The following is a 16,616-nucleotide window of genomic DNA, read 5'->3' on the forward strand; positions in this document are numbered from 1 at the left end:
CGTTGGCAAAACTCACATCTATATCGTTTAATAAGCAGTACAGTCAGTATTAAAGAACATAACAAATCCTATCAAAAGTGACTCGATGATATAATACTTATATCTCTAGCCTTGCTCAAGTTTCCATTATTGTCATTTCATTAATGGTATCGTTCAAAAGGGGAAAAAAAAATCTGTTAGAAAAGGCGTGTTTATTACTTATGCCAACGTGAGCGATAACTGTTATATACGAATTCTTTTTTGTAAAGCAAGCAGCATTGATTTAATTGTTAATAACTTCATGTTACACAGATATCCATTGTATTAACATCTATTTAACTGTAAATCGTTCATGAATAGGTTTAATAGACGCTTGACTATTCAAACATAATATAGTTCTTTTCTTTCTTAAAGAGGAAGAAACTCAAAAAAGGACATAAAGAGAGAGAGAGAGAAAAGAAAGAAAGGGATAGATAAGGAGAAACAGAACAAAAGGCACAGCAAGCAGCAGTCTCATAAAGAGAATATTAATAAAGAAAGGTAATTAGAAAACGTTGGCTTAGGAGAGAAGAGTTCGAACGGAAATTAAATATCACATTCTAAAAGCGGTACTTTTTGAGAAACTTATGAAACAGACAGATTGATATCGCTAGAGAATACATTAATTTATTTCTTCTTTGATGTATATAAAACTAAAGACGAATAATAGCAGACGATATTGCTTAGTTATTGATTTAGAATCCAATGTGAGAAGCACTGTTCAGTAGGTCACACTTCATACGGTTGTTAATGTCTTGCACTATTCAATCGAATGGTTCTGTGATGGTGTATGTGCAGATTATTATAATACGTGGTTAGTAATGAAGCCAAAACATACTGCTAAACCCGTCTGTAACAGAATCACCGTCGACAGGAAGTTGTTCCATGAAATAACCCTCGTTCTAACTTTTTTTCCAAATATAGCAACGAAAAAGAACAACATTTTCTTGTTTGAATCCAAAGTAAGGGTTATATCTTGACATATTTGTTGTTCTCCTATCTTAACGTTGAACCATACAACTTTTATTTATCTATATCATATATATATATATATATATATATATATATATTCGTTTACGACTTAATAATCACAAAAGCACAATCAGACTCAACAAAACCAGTTTTCCAGTGGCTGAACATATATATATATATATATATATATTCGTTTACGACTTAATAATCACAAAAGCACAATCAGACTCAACAAAACCAGTTTTCCAGTGGCTGAACATTTTAATCTTCCACAACACAATATCGACTGTCTTAAGTTTGCCATACTCCTGGGTAATTTGTCTGAACATAATAAAAGAAACTTGAAGGAAGTCGAATTGATCCTTAAAGTACGTTCACACTGTCATTGTCTCAATAGGGATATGGCTTTTCTTTCCGGGTTCAAGCACTTTGAGCGAAACTTAACAACTATCAGTTCTACAAGCATATGTAATCCGTTCTTTGCTCCTTAATCCGCTTCCTGTATAGTCATGGTTTATTTGGTTTTAATTCCATCATTGCAACTTACACTTATCTAGCGTCATACTTTCATTGTGTTACATTTTGTACTTTTCATTCGACTGCCAAGTATTGCTGACGAAGTTCCCAGATAGACCGAAAATTCCCAACATATTTTCTAAAACTTACACCTTATTTGTCAATTATGAGTCATATCTTATTTCTCTGGTTTTCTCTAATTATATATATATATATATCGAAAAATCGAACATCGAGAAGAGAGCAAACTTTGCTTCTGCTGTGAAGTCGTTGTGCGTCAAAGAACGTTTTTCCTTAGGTGGTTGGTCGAATTTTCATCTCCACAAAACTGATATTACAGTAAACATCGTCAATTGAGAAAATATTTTCTCCACTTGTGCCGTTGTAATCTCCATTCAAGTTTTCACCCGTACAAGAAAAATAGCAGCTACCCGATTCGAAACCTGAGCAGACTCGATGCCAGCAGATGAAACACCATGCATCGGTGTGCCACCATCCACTCCTGTGCCTGTCAGCGCAGTTGAAGGCAGTACAGCCATCGTTATCGTTGTCGTGAGTGCTGAAATACTTCCCTTTATTGCGGGAGAGAGCATTACCTGGATAATGAAAGTGAATATTTGAATCAACAATAGAAGAACGTTGTCAACCAGAAAATGGTATTGTCTATACTACTGCTGACATACTTTGCCATGTTCACCAGAGGGCTCCTTTGTGTGCATGATGAATGCAATGTAACATATCAAATACCAAATCAGATCAGAAATGTCACTGTGTGGCAATTTTGTAAAAAATGTATAATAAATGTTATGCACACCTATTGCCGTCTTGAATTGTGTCAGATTATTTGACATGACTTGGCGATAAATTAATTGTGACTTACATTTATTTGGCTTCTTAACATTACTATAGAGTAGACGATACCAATTTGTTGTTACAAACATGAAAAAATACTGCCCTCAGTATAAACAAACATTCAGTTTATTTATTTAGAACTACAGTATTACGTTGTACTTCGAAAGGAAGACACATGTAGTTTGTTACACGAGTGATTCAAATGATAACATTATTCACTTTAAGCATTAATGCCAACAGTTACTTTGTTACATATTCTTTTTGGAAGTATGCAGACGGTTTAATCGGTTAAAACGGTTTTATGTTAATAATGTGGAGTGTGAAATCTAGTTGCTGAGTTTTTGATTGTTTTTAATGGTGGTATGAAAATTTTGGTTAGAAGATTGCTTGCTGGAACACAAGCAGACTTGGAGGGGGCGCTAATAAATCAAGGGCTCCCCTCTTTCTCCCCACAGAGAGGATATTATGAAAAACAATTCCTATAGTACTGTACATACACATGTATCTTAAATGTACAGTAAAACCTGAACAGTTGAAGATCGTTTATCATTTTGGGGGGCGAAACATCCAAACTATAACTGAGCACCGTCCATTTACCGAGGTTTTTCAACTTTCCCTGTCACTTAGACCTGTCCCTCACGACGATACAAGTAGGCCACCCATAAAAAGATGGTTGCACCCTTGTGTGCAGGCTAGATACGACTAAGTAGTTGCATTAAGTCGAGGTTTTCTGAATATTGAATTGCCTTATCTCATCATTTCACTGTCATATGTGCCATAGTTTTATATATGTTATTGGAAGTAGTATTTTCAGTTGCTGTCCAGTCCACTTGCAAGATTATTACTGTTGATAAATTTACTCGCCTCATAGTAATCCAGCAGTATATTTACTGATGCACGTAATTCGACGGATGCGCATTATTTCACACACACAAAAATACATTGTTAGAACTTAGCTGTTGATGTATCGTTTGGCCTATATATACCTATAGTGTGACGTCACGGGATGCGTCTATATTTGACTTGCAAGGTGACTTACAATGAGTTTAGCAAACTCATATGTCTTTTAACTTGACTTGGATTTGATGGGGAAAGAATTGACTTGTGAATTGACTTGACAAACATTGACTTGTGAAATGACTAGACAAAACTGATTACAGCACTGCTGTTTAGTTACATCGTTATATAATACCACCGGAGTTTAACGGGTGACCTATGTGACTTCCTGAATATTTCCTTCGTTTTTCCACCTTTGAAGTTTTCATAACTGCTTTTAAGCATATATTTTCAACATTGAAAGCAGTCGCACAGAACATCTGAAATGCAATCAACAGCAAAAAGTTGAGAAGGTCCTGCTTTCCCTCAGACGAGTGCACCTATTTTTATATTTCCCGCCACTTTTTGCAAGTTGTGTTAAGTAGACGAAAATGGGTGGCTGGACTGTCAATTGTCGTTGTCCTTTGATATGGACATAGTCATGTTATCTCCTTTACGGATCTTTAAGACATGAAAATCCGCCCTTTAGTAAGACTGACGTTCATTTTTCGCCACTGGCCACTTTCAAGGTTAATAGTCTGAAACATTAGCATGTGTGTTACTTAATCAATTCACCAAGCCTAACAAAGGAAACGAGCTTGGAAAAGTAACTTCCTCAGCTCAAATTTCCAGTGATCTACCACGAGAGCCAAATAAAGTACCTGAGTCAGGGAAACTGTTATGGCAGTGGTATTAAAGGGCGCATTTTCAAATGACAAAAAAAGTATAGCAACCGGACTTAAACGGAAGTATACAGTAATGTGACCGTTATAACAAAAATAAATGCATTTTTTAATAATACTTGTAACGAACCTGTATTACCACTGTGGGTGCCAAGTTTATTCATCCTGTAGTTTGTGGTTTCCGATTCTATTGCAAACTCTGTATATTCAGCATATAAAGGTTGTCCGTCTGCAGTAGTGATATCAATGCGAAGCATGAAATTTTTCCCTGTTGTCAGATAATGGAGTTTTTCATTTCCAAGCCAAACATTACCACTGTTATCACCAAACCCTTCTTTGTACGCAATCCAGTCTTGGTAAAAACTAGTATTGTTATCCATACGACGTTGAAAAACCTGCACATGAGAAGCGTAAAACTATATAAGACAGAAACTTACTCAGTTTACAAGATTTTTAGAACAAGGCTATATGACTCACATGAAACGTTCTGATTAACTTTTGTAAATCAGTATTCTTATTATTATTATTTAATTAAAAGCGTAGCAATTAATACTAGAAAATTACAAGTTGAGAGAACGTATTGCGGTAACTGATCATGTAGCTGTATGAAAATAACATCATGGCAGTATCATAAAATCATCACGTTATCCATATTACAACATTAATTCGATGCATGTGTAATTCTCTCCCAGCTTTCATAACGACTTTAGGAATTCAAGAAAGAGAGAGATAAAAATTCCTTACTGTCCATCCTCCACCATTATCCATGTTACAGTAAACACTGAATGATGAACCTGGCCATTCAGGTGGTAGAATAACGTAGACGCCATTTTGTATATGATCAGCGTCGTAGACATCCTGACAGTCTGTGTACAAAACTTGACGCACAAAAATAATTTCATATGGTAGGCAACCCTTGTAAAAAAAATCCTATACCTATTCATCTGTAAACAATTTGAGACTTGAAAGTTGGCCAAAGATATTAAGGAGCATCTTTCTCGTTCCATCATGTTCCAATTATTACTATATATCAGTTTTTAAGCACATAAGTGGCATGGAAGAAAATAATTCAGATTTAGCGCCAACAGCTACCTTAAGTTATATACGAAATTAAAGTTGAACTGATTGTTTTGCATCATTGCTAAAAGTAAACTTACCAGGTGAAATAGCAGTTAATAATTCAGTAGTACCTGCAGGATTTCCTGTGCCTTGTGTCGAACCTATACGGACGCAATCAATTTCACTCAATGTTAGCTATAGTATTATATGATTCCTAAGATAAAACACAAAACAGAATGTCTCCAGTGATATATTTACAATTTCGTTACAAATGTGTCAAGGACGAATGATGTAGAATGTTATCAAATGGTGGTCTGTTGTTTATATCAAATGTCATACTTTAAATCACTTTCAGTTTGATTCAACTGTTATATTTTACTAATGCATTCCGAATATTCCCTGGTTAAGAGCAGTGCTTCTAATTTGTCTGATGAGGCTTTGACTGTTATCGGTGATTCGCTTCAGATACAAAATAAATATAATAAAATATAAATATATATAAATATTTTGATAACATATTGACATCGAACTTACCAGCCGAAGAGGTAGCTTGTAAGTCAGTGGTGCTGATGGGCTTCGCAGTTTCTGTTTGTGTAGTACCTATTAGAGAATTAAAGCTTGAAAACGTAATCATGGGGAGCAGATGTATTAATTTAAGCAAATAACAATTCCAATTATCGCCTCCGTTCGGCATAAATGATTCTCATTATTGTTAACTTAATGTAATATATCTAAATAAACAAACATATTTTGATATCGAACTTACCAGCTGAAGAGATACCTTGTAAGTCAGTGGTGCTGATGGGCTTCGCAGTTTCGGTTTGTGTAGTACCTATTAGAGAATTAAAAATTGAAAACATAATCATGGGGAGCAGATGTATTAATTTTAGCAAATAACAATTCCAATCATCGCCTCCGTTTGGCATAAATTACTTTCATTATTGTGAACTTAATGTACTACATCAAAATGAAAGAACATATTTTGATATCGAACTTACCAGATGAAGAGGTAGCTTGTAAGTCAGTGGTGCTGATGGGCTTCGCAGTTTCTGTTTGTTTAGTACCTATTAGAGAATTTAAATTTGAAAACATAATCATGGGGGAGCAGATGTATTAATTTTAGCAAACACAATTCCAATTATCGCTTCCATTCGGCATTACCGACTTTCATTATGGTTAATTTAATGTATATATCTAAATAAACGAACATATATTGATATCGAACTTACCAGCTGAAGAGATACCTTGTAAGTCAATGGGGCTGATAGGCTTCGCAGTTTCTGTTTGTGTAGTACCTATTAGAGAATTTAAATTTGAAAACATAATCATGGGGGAGCAGATGTATTAATTTTAGCAAACACAATTCCAATTATCGCCTCCGTTCGGCATAAATGATTTTCATTATTGTTAACTTAATGTAATATATCTAAATAAACAAACATATTTTGATATCGAACTTACCAGCTGAAGAGATACCTTGTAAGTCAGTGGTGCTGATGGGCTTCGCAGTTTCGGTTTGTGTAGTACCTATTAGAGAATTAAAAATTGAAAACATAATCATGGGGAGCAGATGTATTAATTTTAGCAAATAACAATTCCAATCATCGCCTCCGTTTGGCATAAATTACTTTCATTATTGTGAACTTAATGTACTACATCAAAATGAAAGAACATATTTTGATATCGAACTTACCAGCTGAAGAGGTAGCTTGTAAGTCAGTGGTGCTGATGGGCTTCGCAGTTTCTGTTTGTTTAGTACCTATTAGAGAATTTAAATTTGAAAACATAATCATGGGGGAGCAGATGTATTAATTTTAGCAAACACAATTCCAATTATCGCTTCCATTCGGCATTACCGACTTTCATTATGGTTAATTTAATGTATATATCTAAATAAACGAACATATATTGATATCGAACTTACCAGCTGAAGAGATACCTTGTAAGTCAGTGGGGCTGATAGGCTTCGCAGTTTCTGTTTGTGTAGTACCTATTAGAGAATTAAAACTTGAAAACATAATCATGGGGAGCAGATGTATTAATTTAAGCAAATAACAATTCCAATTATCGCCTCCGTTCGGCATAAATGATTTTCATTATTGTTAACTTAATGTAATATATCTAACTAAACAAACATGTTTTGATATCGAACTTACCAGCTGAAGAGATACCTTGTAAGTCAGTGGTATCGATGGGCTTCGCAGTTTCGGTTTGTGTAGTACCTATTAGAGAATTAAAACTTGAAAACATAATCATGGGGGAGCAGATGTATTAATTTTAGCAAATAACAATTCCAATTATCGCCTCCGTTCGGCATAAATGATTTTCATTATTGTTAATTTAATGTAATATATCTAAATAAACAAACATATTTTGATATCGAACTTACCAGTTGAAGAGATACCTTGTAAGTCAGTGGTGCTGATGGGCTTCGCAGTTTCTGTTTGTGTAGTACCTATTAGAGAATTAAAAATTGAAAACATAATCATGGGGAGCAGATGTATGAATTTTAGCAAATAACAATTCCAATCATCGCCTCCGTTTGGCATAAATTACTTTCATTATTGTGAACTTAATGTACTACATCAGAATGAAAGAACATATTTTGATATTGAACTTACCAGCTGAAGAGGTAGCTTGTAAGTCAGTGGTGCTGATGGGCTTCGCAGTTTCTGTTTGTTTAGTACCTATTAGAGAATTAAAATTTGAAAACATAATCATGGGGGAGCAGATGTATTAATTTTAGCAAATCACAATTCCAATTATCGCTTCCATTATTATATTATAGAAATTAAGCTTGAAAACATAATCATTCAGGAGTCAAAGTATTAGGAAAGCCAATTACCGCCTTCGTTCGGTGTTATTTAAATTGACTTAAATTTGTTCAATCAACACTTTAAAGTTACTTCTACACAACATAAGAATGATAAAATATTCCCAAGGGAAATATCATTGACATCGCACTTTACCAACTGATCTAGATATTTGTAAGTCAGTGTTGCTGATGGCCTTCAATGTCTTTGCTGATATTTAAGAGAATTGACAAGAGTTAATGTAGTAATATATGCAAAGCTATTTAGTGCCTTCGTTCGACATAACTGACTTAAATTCATAGATGAATAATTTTAATTCAAGACTATTGATCATTAGAAAATCAAAATAAAATAACAGAGCAGTTCTGTTCTGTTACTGTTACTGCAAAATAAAGTGACTCGATGCAATGACTCGATTGCGACAGGACAATCACTTGTATAATTCCTTGACTCTGTCCGCAAAGGATGTGACTCGTTAACAACTCTACTTGCCTTTGATGTACAATTTACAGTACAAACATGCATCTACATCTACACCAAGGAATAAATAAAGTTAATATTGATCAAATATGAATGTAATTAGATACTAATGCATAGACAAATTAAATATTTCTTTCCTAAAGCAAACTAAACTAAAAAAAACCCCATCGAAGCTGAATCGATGATTAATGTTGACAAAGACAAAGGTAGATTGATTAAGTGAAAACAACTTAATGAAGTATCACTTTCTTATGAAGTCAATTTTCGTTTATCTACAAGATAGAAAAGTGTGAAATGATTCTATAACATAAATACAATTAAATATTGTTAAGCTATTTTCGTAATTGTTCGTAAATGATACTAACTTTCTTCAGACAAAGGGTAACAATGATCTCCTTTACATGGAAACTTCGAAGCAAAATCACACAATCCTGCGAATACGAAATGAAAGAAACAAAAACATGATTAAACTATAGAAGGTAGTGCACGATAAGCCATCCATGAGCCATAAGCCACATATTACAGACGGGAATTTAAGAATATTCCACAGTGAATCATTATTATTAACTGTTATTATTTCCAACAAATGGACGTAAATACTAACTTCCGGCTTTTGTCAATCCGATGATAATCATTATTTTCAAAAGAAAAAGCTGCACGAGTAGTATGTTAATCTTCATTATGCTGTTTAAGTTCGTAGCTTCAATTGCCTCTATATATTCTACGTTGAGGATTAGTTTGACTGTGTGTATTAGATGTTGCGCTTCTAGTAATACACCCTACGATCATAATATCTTGAAATATATTAATGAATACGATTATCTGGAGCTGACTAGAATCAAATGAGTATGTATGAGTTACAGAGAACCAATGATAAACCTTTTGTATTTGTATACGATTATTCATATTTCATGGTAAATGACAACACCGAGAGTCAATATACGTGGCTCATTTTCAATGTGTACATGCCCCACAAATGTTTCCATGAATCAATTACGGTTTCACTGAAAATATAAAAAAAACAATAGATTAAGTCAACTTAATAAAACTCATTTCAGTTTTGCTGTGATCATCAACATGAAAGGTTTTGATCGCTTTAGTAATATATGGCAATACTGCAAGTTAATATACATGACACAATTTGTAATACATCTGCGATAAAACTGAACCACCAAAAAGTGCAATCGATTTATATCCTTTAATGGTTATTGCACGATTTATTCTTATTACATGGTGTATAGCAACACTGAGAGTAAATATACATGGTAATTTTCAATGGGGTTGGTATTATGGTTTAGCGTCTTTCATTCTATTCATAGTGTAACCACCAGCTGCTGATTCCTTCTTCTTCTATCTTTTTTTCCTTTTTTTTTTTTTTTTTCCTTTTCCTTTTCATCTTGCAGTAAGCTTAGTTACTCTTTTCAGTTCATCCCACATTTGCTTGCTATTACTTCACTCAAGTTAAATATTTCTTTATCTTTACATAACCTTCATGTGCATTAGGACATAAAATTATTGTATTGATCCATGTATAATTTAGTTGTTCTGAATCTGGTTTGGCATAATGGCCACTCCAATGACGGGGTTGGGGGTTGGTGGGGCGGTTCTTGTGCTTATACACTATATAGTATGCAGTTGGTATACATGGCTGTATGGTGATCATAGATGTATATCAGGTGCGTATCCAGTGGGGCGCGTTGGGGGCGCGCGCCCCCCGGGTAAGGAAAAGAGGAGAGAAAAAAAAGAGAAGAAAAAAAGAAAAAGAGGAGAGAAAGGAAGGAAGGAAGGGAAAAGAAAAAGAAAAAAGAGAGAAAAAGGAGAAAAGGAGGGAGTAGAAGAGAGCCAAGACCTCGGGAAGAGAAAGAGGAACAGTCATAGTTAAAGCGCTGATCCCTATTATATACACAGGGTAGCCAGTGACAGATCAAGGATTACGGAGGGGGTGTGCGCCTCACCCTACCCCTTACACCGACAACTCCATTTTTGACGTTTCCATTTTTCCTCTCTCACTAATGTATCTATATAAATACTATATATGGCATATCATAACGCGTGTGTGTGTATGGACGCCTTAAACAATTGTACAAATTGTAGTACAATTGTGCTATATGGAACCAACTGTGGCTGGTCTTGAACTCGACCGAGTCGTCGGGGAACATGACGCATTTCGGGAAGGGGGCGACCGCCCCCCCCCCCCCGAGCAAATTTTCTTTATGACATCGCTAGTAATTTCAAAATAGACAATGCTTAGATGCAACTTACAAGGCCTGGGAAGTGTCATTTCCAGCTATCTGGGAGGCATTTTCGCCCAAAATTTTTCTTGTACGCTTCGCGCCAACTCATGGTGGCGCTTCGCTTAGATAGTTTGCCTACAGGCTTCGCCCCTCCCTTGGCAATTACTCGCTACACGCCTGTTCGAATTTGTAAAGCAAAGAGCAGATATAACATCATATCAGTGAGCATTGAAATGCATGTTCCACGATGAACAGCCTCAAAAAACTGTCTATGTGTGTAGTCAAAGGCGTAGGAGCCCAATTGGATTTGGGGCTGTAACGACTTGCCCGAAAAAAGGCGAAATTTTTCGCGCGCGGAGCGCGTTCAACATATCGATGCCAATATCATATAAGCAAGCATCGGTCATTACATTGCATGGCATCGTGTACCGCACGGTCCGTCAAAGTTGCACAGTATACCGCCGGATGCTAATGTAAACAACCAAATGTCCTATGTAGATGGAGAAAAAGCATACAGATCCATTTATGTCAAAACTCTCTTTTACAGTAGTAATGTCGGCCAAGCTTACAACTTTATTTTAATTACCAAGGAGATCATTTTTAAGCTATTCATTGCTATTTATTTTTCTTTCAGTAGGTGCCCGAAAAAATTTGGTTGCGGGGGGGGGGGCTGCAGCCCCCGCCTCCTACGGGACCTACGCCTATGTGTGTAGTGTTCGGTTTCGATATACCTGATATCGGAAATACCTGCTATTTTTCATTTCCTTCAACGAACTTTTATAATAGCCATTATAAGAGGTTTTAATATTTCTACACCAATAAATTAACTCTGTCTGAATTTTCGAAAATTTCCTGATCAACATTCTTCATCATACTTTCTTCTACTCGTGCAATTTTGACCTGTCTATTAGGGGTTGAAGGAGGTTTTTCTATATTGGTTGTCCATAGATTGAATTTTGTGCAACATTATGGGTATGTTTTGAAGTGATTTTTATTCACGAGAAATGTGAATTTTCAAATTCTCAACAAATAATGGGCTTAAAACCTTGAAAAGTGGGGCTTTCGGATATTGTGGGCCGTGACTTAGAATCACCTACAAAAGCAATGATCCATAGGATATGCAATGAGGTCGATGTGTGACTGGTTACAATCTTCAAAAAGGTTATGGATGGAAAAAAAACTTTGGGAAATACTTGGTTCTCAGGCAAAAGTGTACATCTGGTTGGTCATTTTCAAGCCCGACAAGTGCCATTTCCGGTGATCTGTGGGCAAGGGCGGCGGAACCGGGGGGGCACAGGGGGCACGTGCCCCCCCCCCCCCCCACTTTTCCTCAGGGTTAAAAATGTGCCCTTTTTCTACATAAAAATTGAGGTGTCTCAAGTTAGCAAGAGGCCAGGGAACCGGAATGAACACTCAGGAAGGGCCGTTTCTGGCCATCTGAGGGGTTTGTAAAACCAAAAATTTTCTTGTACGCTCCGCGCCAACCGATGGTGGCGCTCCGTTCAGATAGTCGTGCATACAACTTTGGATATTGCAGAGCTAGTATGCATCTATGAAAGGGGTGGGGGGGGGGCGTTGATGGAGTGATGTGTATAAGATGTGATAAAGACAGGGAACCTCCCGATTGCTAAGCCTCATTGCTTCAAAGGCCACCGCCTGTATCCACTCGGCCACAGCACCGGAGAAGAAGAAGAAGTGGAAGCCACCCGACGTGAAAGTTGTAGTCCATAAGCCCTTGTAGGCTTCTCCCACATTCGGTGTCGCTTAAATTAAGCGTCGTAAAAAACAACTGCCTGTTGATTATTGATTATTTTGACTAGGTTTTTATTGATAGAATTTTAAACTACAAATTCGACTATTGCATCCTGAATATTTCGACTATCATATTGTATGATTTCAACTGTTTTGTCGAAATTCTGACATTCATCTGGAGATTTTTACTACCGGCATATCTTTTTTTCTGGAGGGGTTGGGGAGGGGACGCACTGTCTCGACTATTTCATGTCGAAAGTCCGTGACTACTTTTCTCGTTCGGCGAGTGGACATTTTTCTCGTCATTTTGACTCTGTTCCACGACTTTTTACTATACAAATTTCGATGTTGTATGTCGAAATGTTGATGCAAACACAGTCTCATAGAAACATGTTCTCTATTGTTGTTTTACCACGAGTGGAGGAGAGCTGGGTAACTGCTGTGACAGGAAACTATCCGGCTAGAATACGTCTTTCCCGTGTTATTCGTTCGTCATACGAGAATCACCAATTCTGCAGTTCTGAAGTTCATTGAGTCGGTGCGGCCAATATCACCCACACTCCCGGTACGATGGGGTATACAAAGTATAATAGTATGTTTGCAATGTCTGTAAAACAGTAAACACTTGGAGAAACAATAAGAGCGAACTAGAGCAAGAAGTATGATAAAATATTGCATCAGCTTTCATTTTTCGTGTCGCAACTCTCAACCAAGGCCTTTTCCTTGCCATCTGTGTTATTTTCCGCTAACAGTGATCTGGCCATCGAGATAGATTCAAGACTGTGGTCAAGCCTCAGATCGTCTGCACAAGTTAAACGACTTGGTCAAGTTTAATATTTCGCGCCGTCTGTGCAATCGCGAATCACGTCCATGTGTTTTCTATAGAAAGTTACAAAGGAAGGCCTGCGTTGTGGTGTACATTGACAAACAACGAAGTAGTAACTTTGCCACTCTATGGTGTAGCCAACTACCGTTGCATGTTAATCATTTTGTTGCGATAATGACAGTCACTCGGTTGCATTTGAGCTCTCTGTAGTAACACCAAAGATTCGTCACATCACCATTACTTACAACGCAATGCTTTTCCGAATCGGATTAATTATATAATACGAATAAATCTTAGTGCCTAACCTTACTTAGGCTAGGTCTTACTTAGGGAGCTAGACATAGCCTAGCCAAACGTTAGTCAATGTTTGGTTATTTTGAACTACATATTAGTACTTAGAAGATTGTACTTGCCTGCAAAGCCCAGTCCTCACTTTGAAAATGGCTGGTGATGTACTTGAATATCCTGATATCGCACAAGAGGTGAAAGGAGCAATGGTAAGTCTGGTTTTATTGTTAAGACTCACTGTGTTCTAGGCTAGCCTTTGTGTCATATTTTGGGGGATTTAGGTAGCCTAGGGTAGGTTTTATTTGTTGCAGCTGTATTGACGCACCTAACCTAAACCTAGGCTACTTACAGTATAACATTAGGCCTTAGGCAAGGACTAGCCTTGCTTGATTTCAGTTAAGGCCTTGGCATACTTTAATTCTTTTGATATCCTGTTTTTACTACTGTATCCTATCATTTGTATTACTGGTATGTAACTTGCACCTGGAGCCAACTTTAAGTTGTCCTATGTGTTATCATGTTAAAAACCAATATAACATGGTTGCTACCAATTTGAGGGTTTGACTGCTTAAAGTTAAACACATGCACATTTATTTCACATTGATGGTGATCATGCATTGTGACAAACATCAATATTACAGCTTGTTATGAATTTAAGATTAAATGCGGTCTCTTACTTAGTCTTACCACATCAAGCCAAATCTGAGCGCTCCCAAGTTGGCATGCATAACTCCCTTGCAGTGACAGTTTGACACATGCCTTTTTTTTAAGAAGTGATCCTTCAAGTTCTTGTTAGCAGTGACTGGGAGAGTTCTTTTTTTGTCTCAATGGGTTTATTTTCTGTGTTTTAATGAACATTTTTGTGGAATCAACTAATTTATTTTGAGGGGCCAAAATAAAAGTTCTTTACCTTTGATTTATCAACTTCTCAATCGTTACAGATGAACCTAGTAATCCTGTCCGTACTCTAGGACTACTAGAAGATGTCACTAGCTGTCAGCTAACTAAAACTAGAACAATCAAAACCTGGGATTGTAAATTGACCTTGCTTTATATGTCTCCTATTGTTTTCTCAAAATATTCTGAAACCGTCCATGTGACATATATGTACAGAACACAAAGTTAATTGCTGTGAACTATAATTTTTCACTACAGTGTATCAGACAGTTTTGCATTGAGAAAGCTTAATTTGTGATCACATTTTTGATTGTGTGACTCATTGGGACTGAAAAGTGTTGATGAATTTAAGAATGCTTTATATCTTTAATAAACTTGGATTCTCCTCATTTTTTCCAGAATGGAGGCCGACTGAAACTGAGCAGTCAGGGAGTCCTTTTCAAGAATAACAAGACGGGAATTGTTGAACAGATTCGTGCGGAAGATATTGAAGTTGGAAAATGGCTCAGAGCAGCGAGAGGATACGAACTGAAACTGTTCATGAAAAATGGAACAGTCTTCAAGTATGACGGCTTTAAAGACACGGTAAGCAGACAGTCTAGCCTATAGTAGTTATGGATTAACAGCAATGTACTGCAAGTTTGTAAGGTCATCGAAGTTATATCGTCAATGTAAGACTTGTTTTTGTGATATTCTGTGGGAACAAAGTATATTAGTTGATCACAAAACATTTGTGTGAAGATGTAAGGGATCCTTCATAGCATATTTTCCTGCGCTACGCTAATCGGGCACACATACAACCCAATCATATATGCCTAAGCATTCAGGTCCAAGATGCTTAGAGGCCAGTAAGTTGCCAAATTAAGCTTCACATTTTATTTTCATTTCATTGATTCCACAAAATAGATCCAGGCAGATGTAGCTGGGTATTTGATCTTGTGGTCAGCAGGGAGAAAATTCATGTAATTAACTATCACAGTTAGCTGCCAGAGTGGGAGATAAGAGTGGCATCTATGTCACCTAGCTTGGCTAACTTTTGCCCCAGATTTCCTAGAGCAAAAATTCGCTATAATTACGTGTGTGGATCACTTGGATACATACTTATTGTTCAAAGTAAAATGCTCTAGTTTTCTACCTTCGAACATTATTGCCAGGCAATTCTGTTTCTTTCAACAAATTGTGTCATTGGAAAACGATTTTGCCACAAACTTCTATCACAACATTTTCAAATTGCTTAGGCTTGTGAAACTGACACAGACAGTAGTACTGTTGATAGTGTGGTAGGCTTTCCCATATATGACCATGTACAGTATGCTCTACAATGTGTGACTATGTGGCTTTCCCTCCACTGTTTATCTCCTACCTCTCCTCTTCCCTTGTTGGTTTCTTTCTTTCTTCTCTCCATCCCTTGTCCACTAATCCCCTTACATCCATTTCTTTGTGTTCACCAACTTCACCATGCTCATTAACCTGTCTGTACTCTGTGTGTGTTTTTGTACCTTCTGTTACTGTAACTTGTCATTTAGCTTTTGAAGAAGATCCTGCTAGTATCGAAACGTCAGGCCAACTTACTTTTACACATACGCTTTGCCTACAGGATAGAGCAGATCTAGCAGACTTTCTGAAGAAGCAGTACAGCGTGGAACTAGAGGATGTGGAACTCTCCATCAAAGGCTGGAATTGGGGATCAGCTCAGTTCAATGGTCAGTGACCAAGTAGAAACACATCTTCTGAGAGATTCTGGAATTAAACAATGTTGTGAGTTTGGTCTTGTAAAAGAGCTGTGATGTTGCTCTGAGACCGTAATAGTCATGGAATGTCCACATTGAGAAAGAGTTGTTTCTATTATGAAATGACAATCTGGGGTTACAATTGGCTATCCAAAATGAATGTGGCTTTGGTCCAGTGGGATGATTATTTCATGTCGAGTCCACAAGACGAAGTAAATATTGAGACCTTGCGTTGACCAGAAGATTTTAAGAAATCTTTGATGCACAAGTTATAAGCATTACTGTAGCTGTAAATGATGTATAAACTCTCAAAGTAACAAAATAAGGTACAAAAATAGCTCTTCAGGTAGTATTGTTTTTCAAATCCGATGGGGAGGGGGGATTGTAGAGCAGTAGAAATAGTAAAACATTCAAAAATTCCTCTATTTGATACATTTTTAGCAAAATTTGGTTACCCTTTG

At 36.7% G+C, this 16,616-nt stretch overlaps 2 protein-coding genes across 4 annotated transcripts in view; one reads left to right on the forward strand and one right to left on the reverse strand.

Moving 5' to 3' along the window:
- On the reverse strand, window positions 1-9,191 carry LOC139980663 (uncharacterized). Of its 2 annotated transcripts, XM_071992476.1 has the most exons (16): window positions 9,033-9,191; window positions 8,794-8,859; window positions 7,757-7,822; window positions 7,525-7,590; window positions 7,292-7,357; window positions 7,060-7,125; window positions 6,829-6,894; window positions 6,597-6,662; window positions 6,365-6,430; window positions 6,134-6,199; window positions 5,902-5,967; window positions 5,670-5,735; window positions 5,234-5,296; window positions 4,821-4,954; window positions 4,207-4,471; window positions 1-2,102 (listed from the first exon to the last, which is right to left on the reverse strand). In XM_071992476.1, exons 1-16 carry the CDS (start codon window positions 9,106-9,108, stop codon window positions 1,801-1,803), a joined length of 1,566 nt encoding a protein of 521 aa, XP_071848577.1. In that variant the 5' UTR covers window positions 9,109-9,191; the 3' UTR covers window positions 1-1,800. The 2 variants fall into 2 exon arrangements, with proteins under 2 accessions (XP_071848577.1, XP_071848578.1); XM_071992477.1 differs by lacking the exons at window positions 6,365-6,430; window positions 6,829-6,894; window positions 7,060-7,125; window positions 7,292-7,357.
- A 4,122-nt stretch (window positions 9,192-13,313) lies between these two features.
- The window catches only part of LOC139980662 (FACT complex subunit SSRP1-like), a 45,367-nt gene continuing 42,064 nt past the window's right edge, over window positions 13,314-16,616 (forward strand). The window contains exons 1-3 of one of the 2 annotated variants that reach the window (XM_071992474.1): window positions 13,314-13,737; window positions 14,825-15,010; window positions 16,023-16,128. In XM_071992474.1, coding sequence (XP_071848575.1) covers window positions 13,681-13,737; window positions 14,825-15,010; window positions 16,023-16,128 — 349 coding nt within the window. In that variant the 5' untranslated portion in view covers window positions 13,314-13,680. The remainder of the gene's footprint in view (window positions 13,738-14,824; window positions 15,011-16,022; window positions 16,129-16,616) is intronic. The other variant, XM_071992475.1, reaches the window with a different exon arrangement.

The sequence above is a fragment of the Apostichopus japonicus genome, chromosome 15, assembly GCF_037975245.1.
Source record: "Apostichopus japonicus isolate 1M-3 chromosome 15, ASM3797524v1, whole genome shotgun sequence".
In the NCBI taxonomy this organism is placed as follows: domain Eukaryota; kingdom Metazoa; phylum Echinodermata; class Holothuroidea; order Aspidochirotida; family Stichopodidae; genus Apostichopus; species Apostichopus japonicus.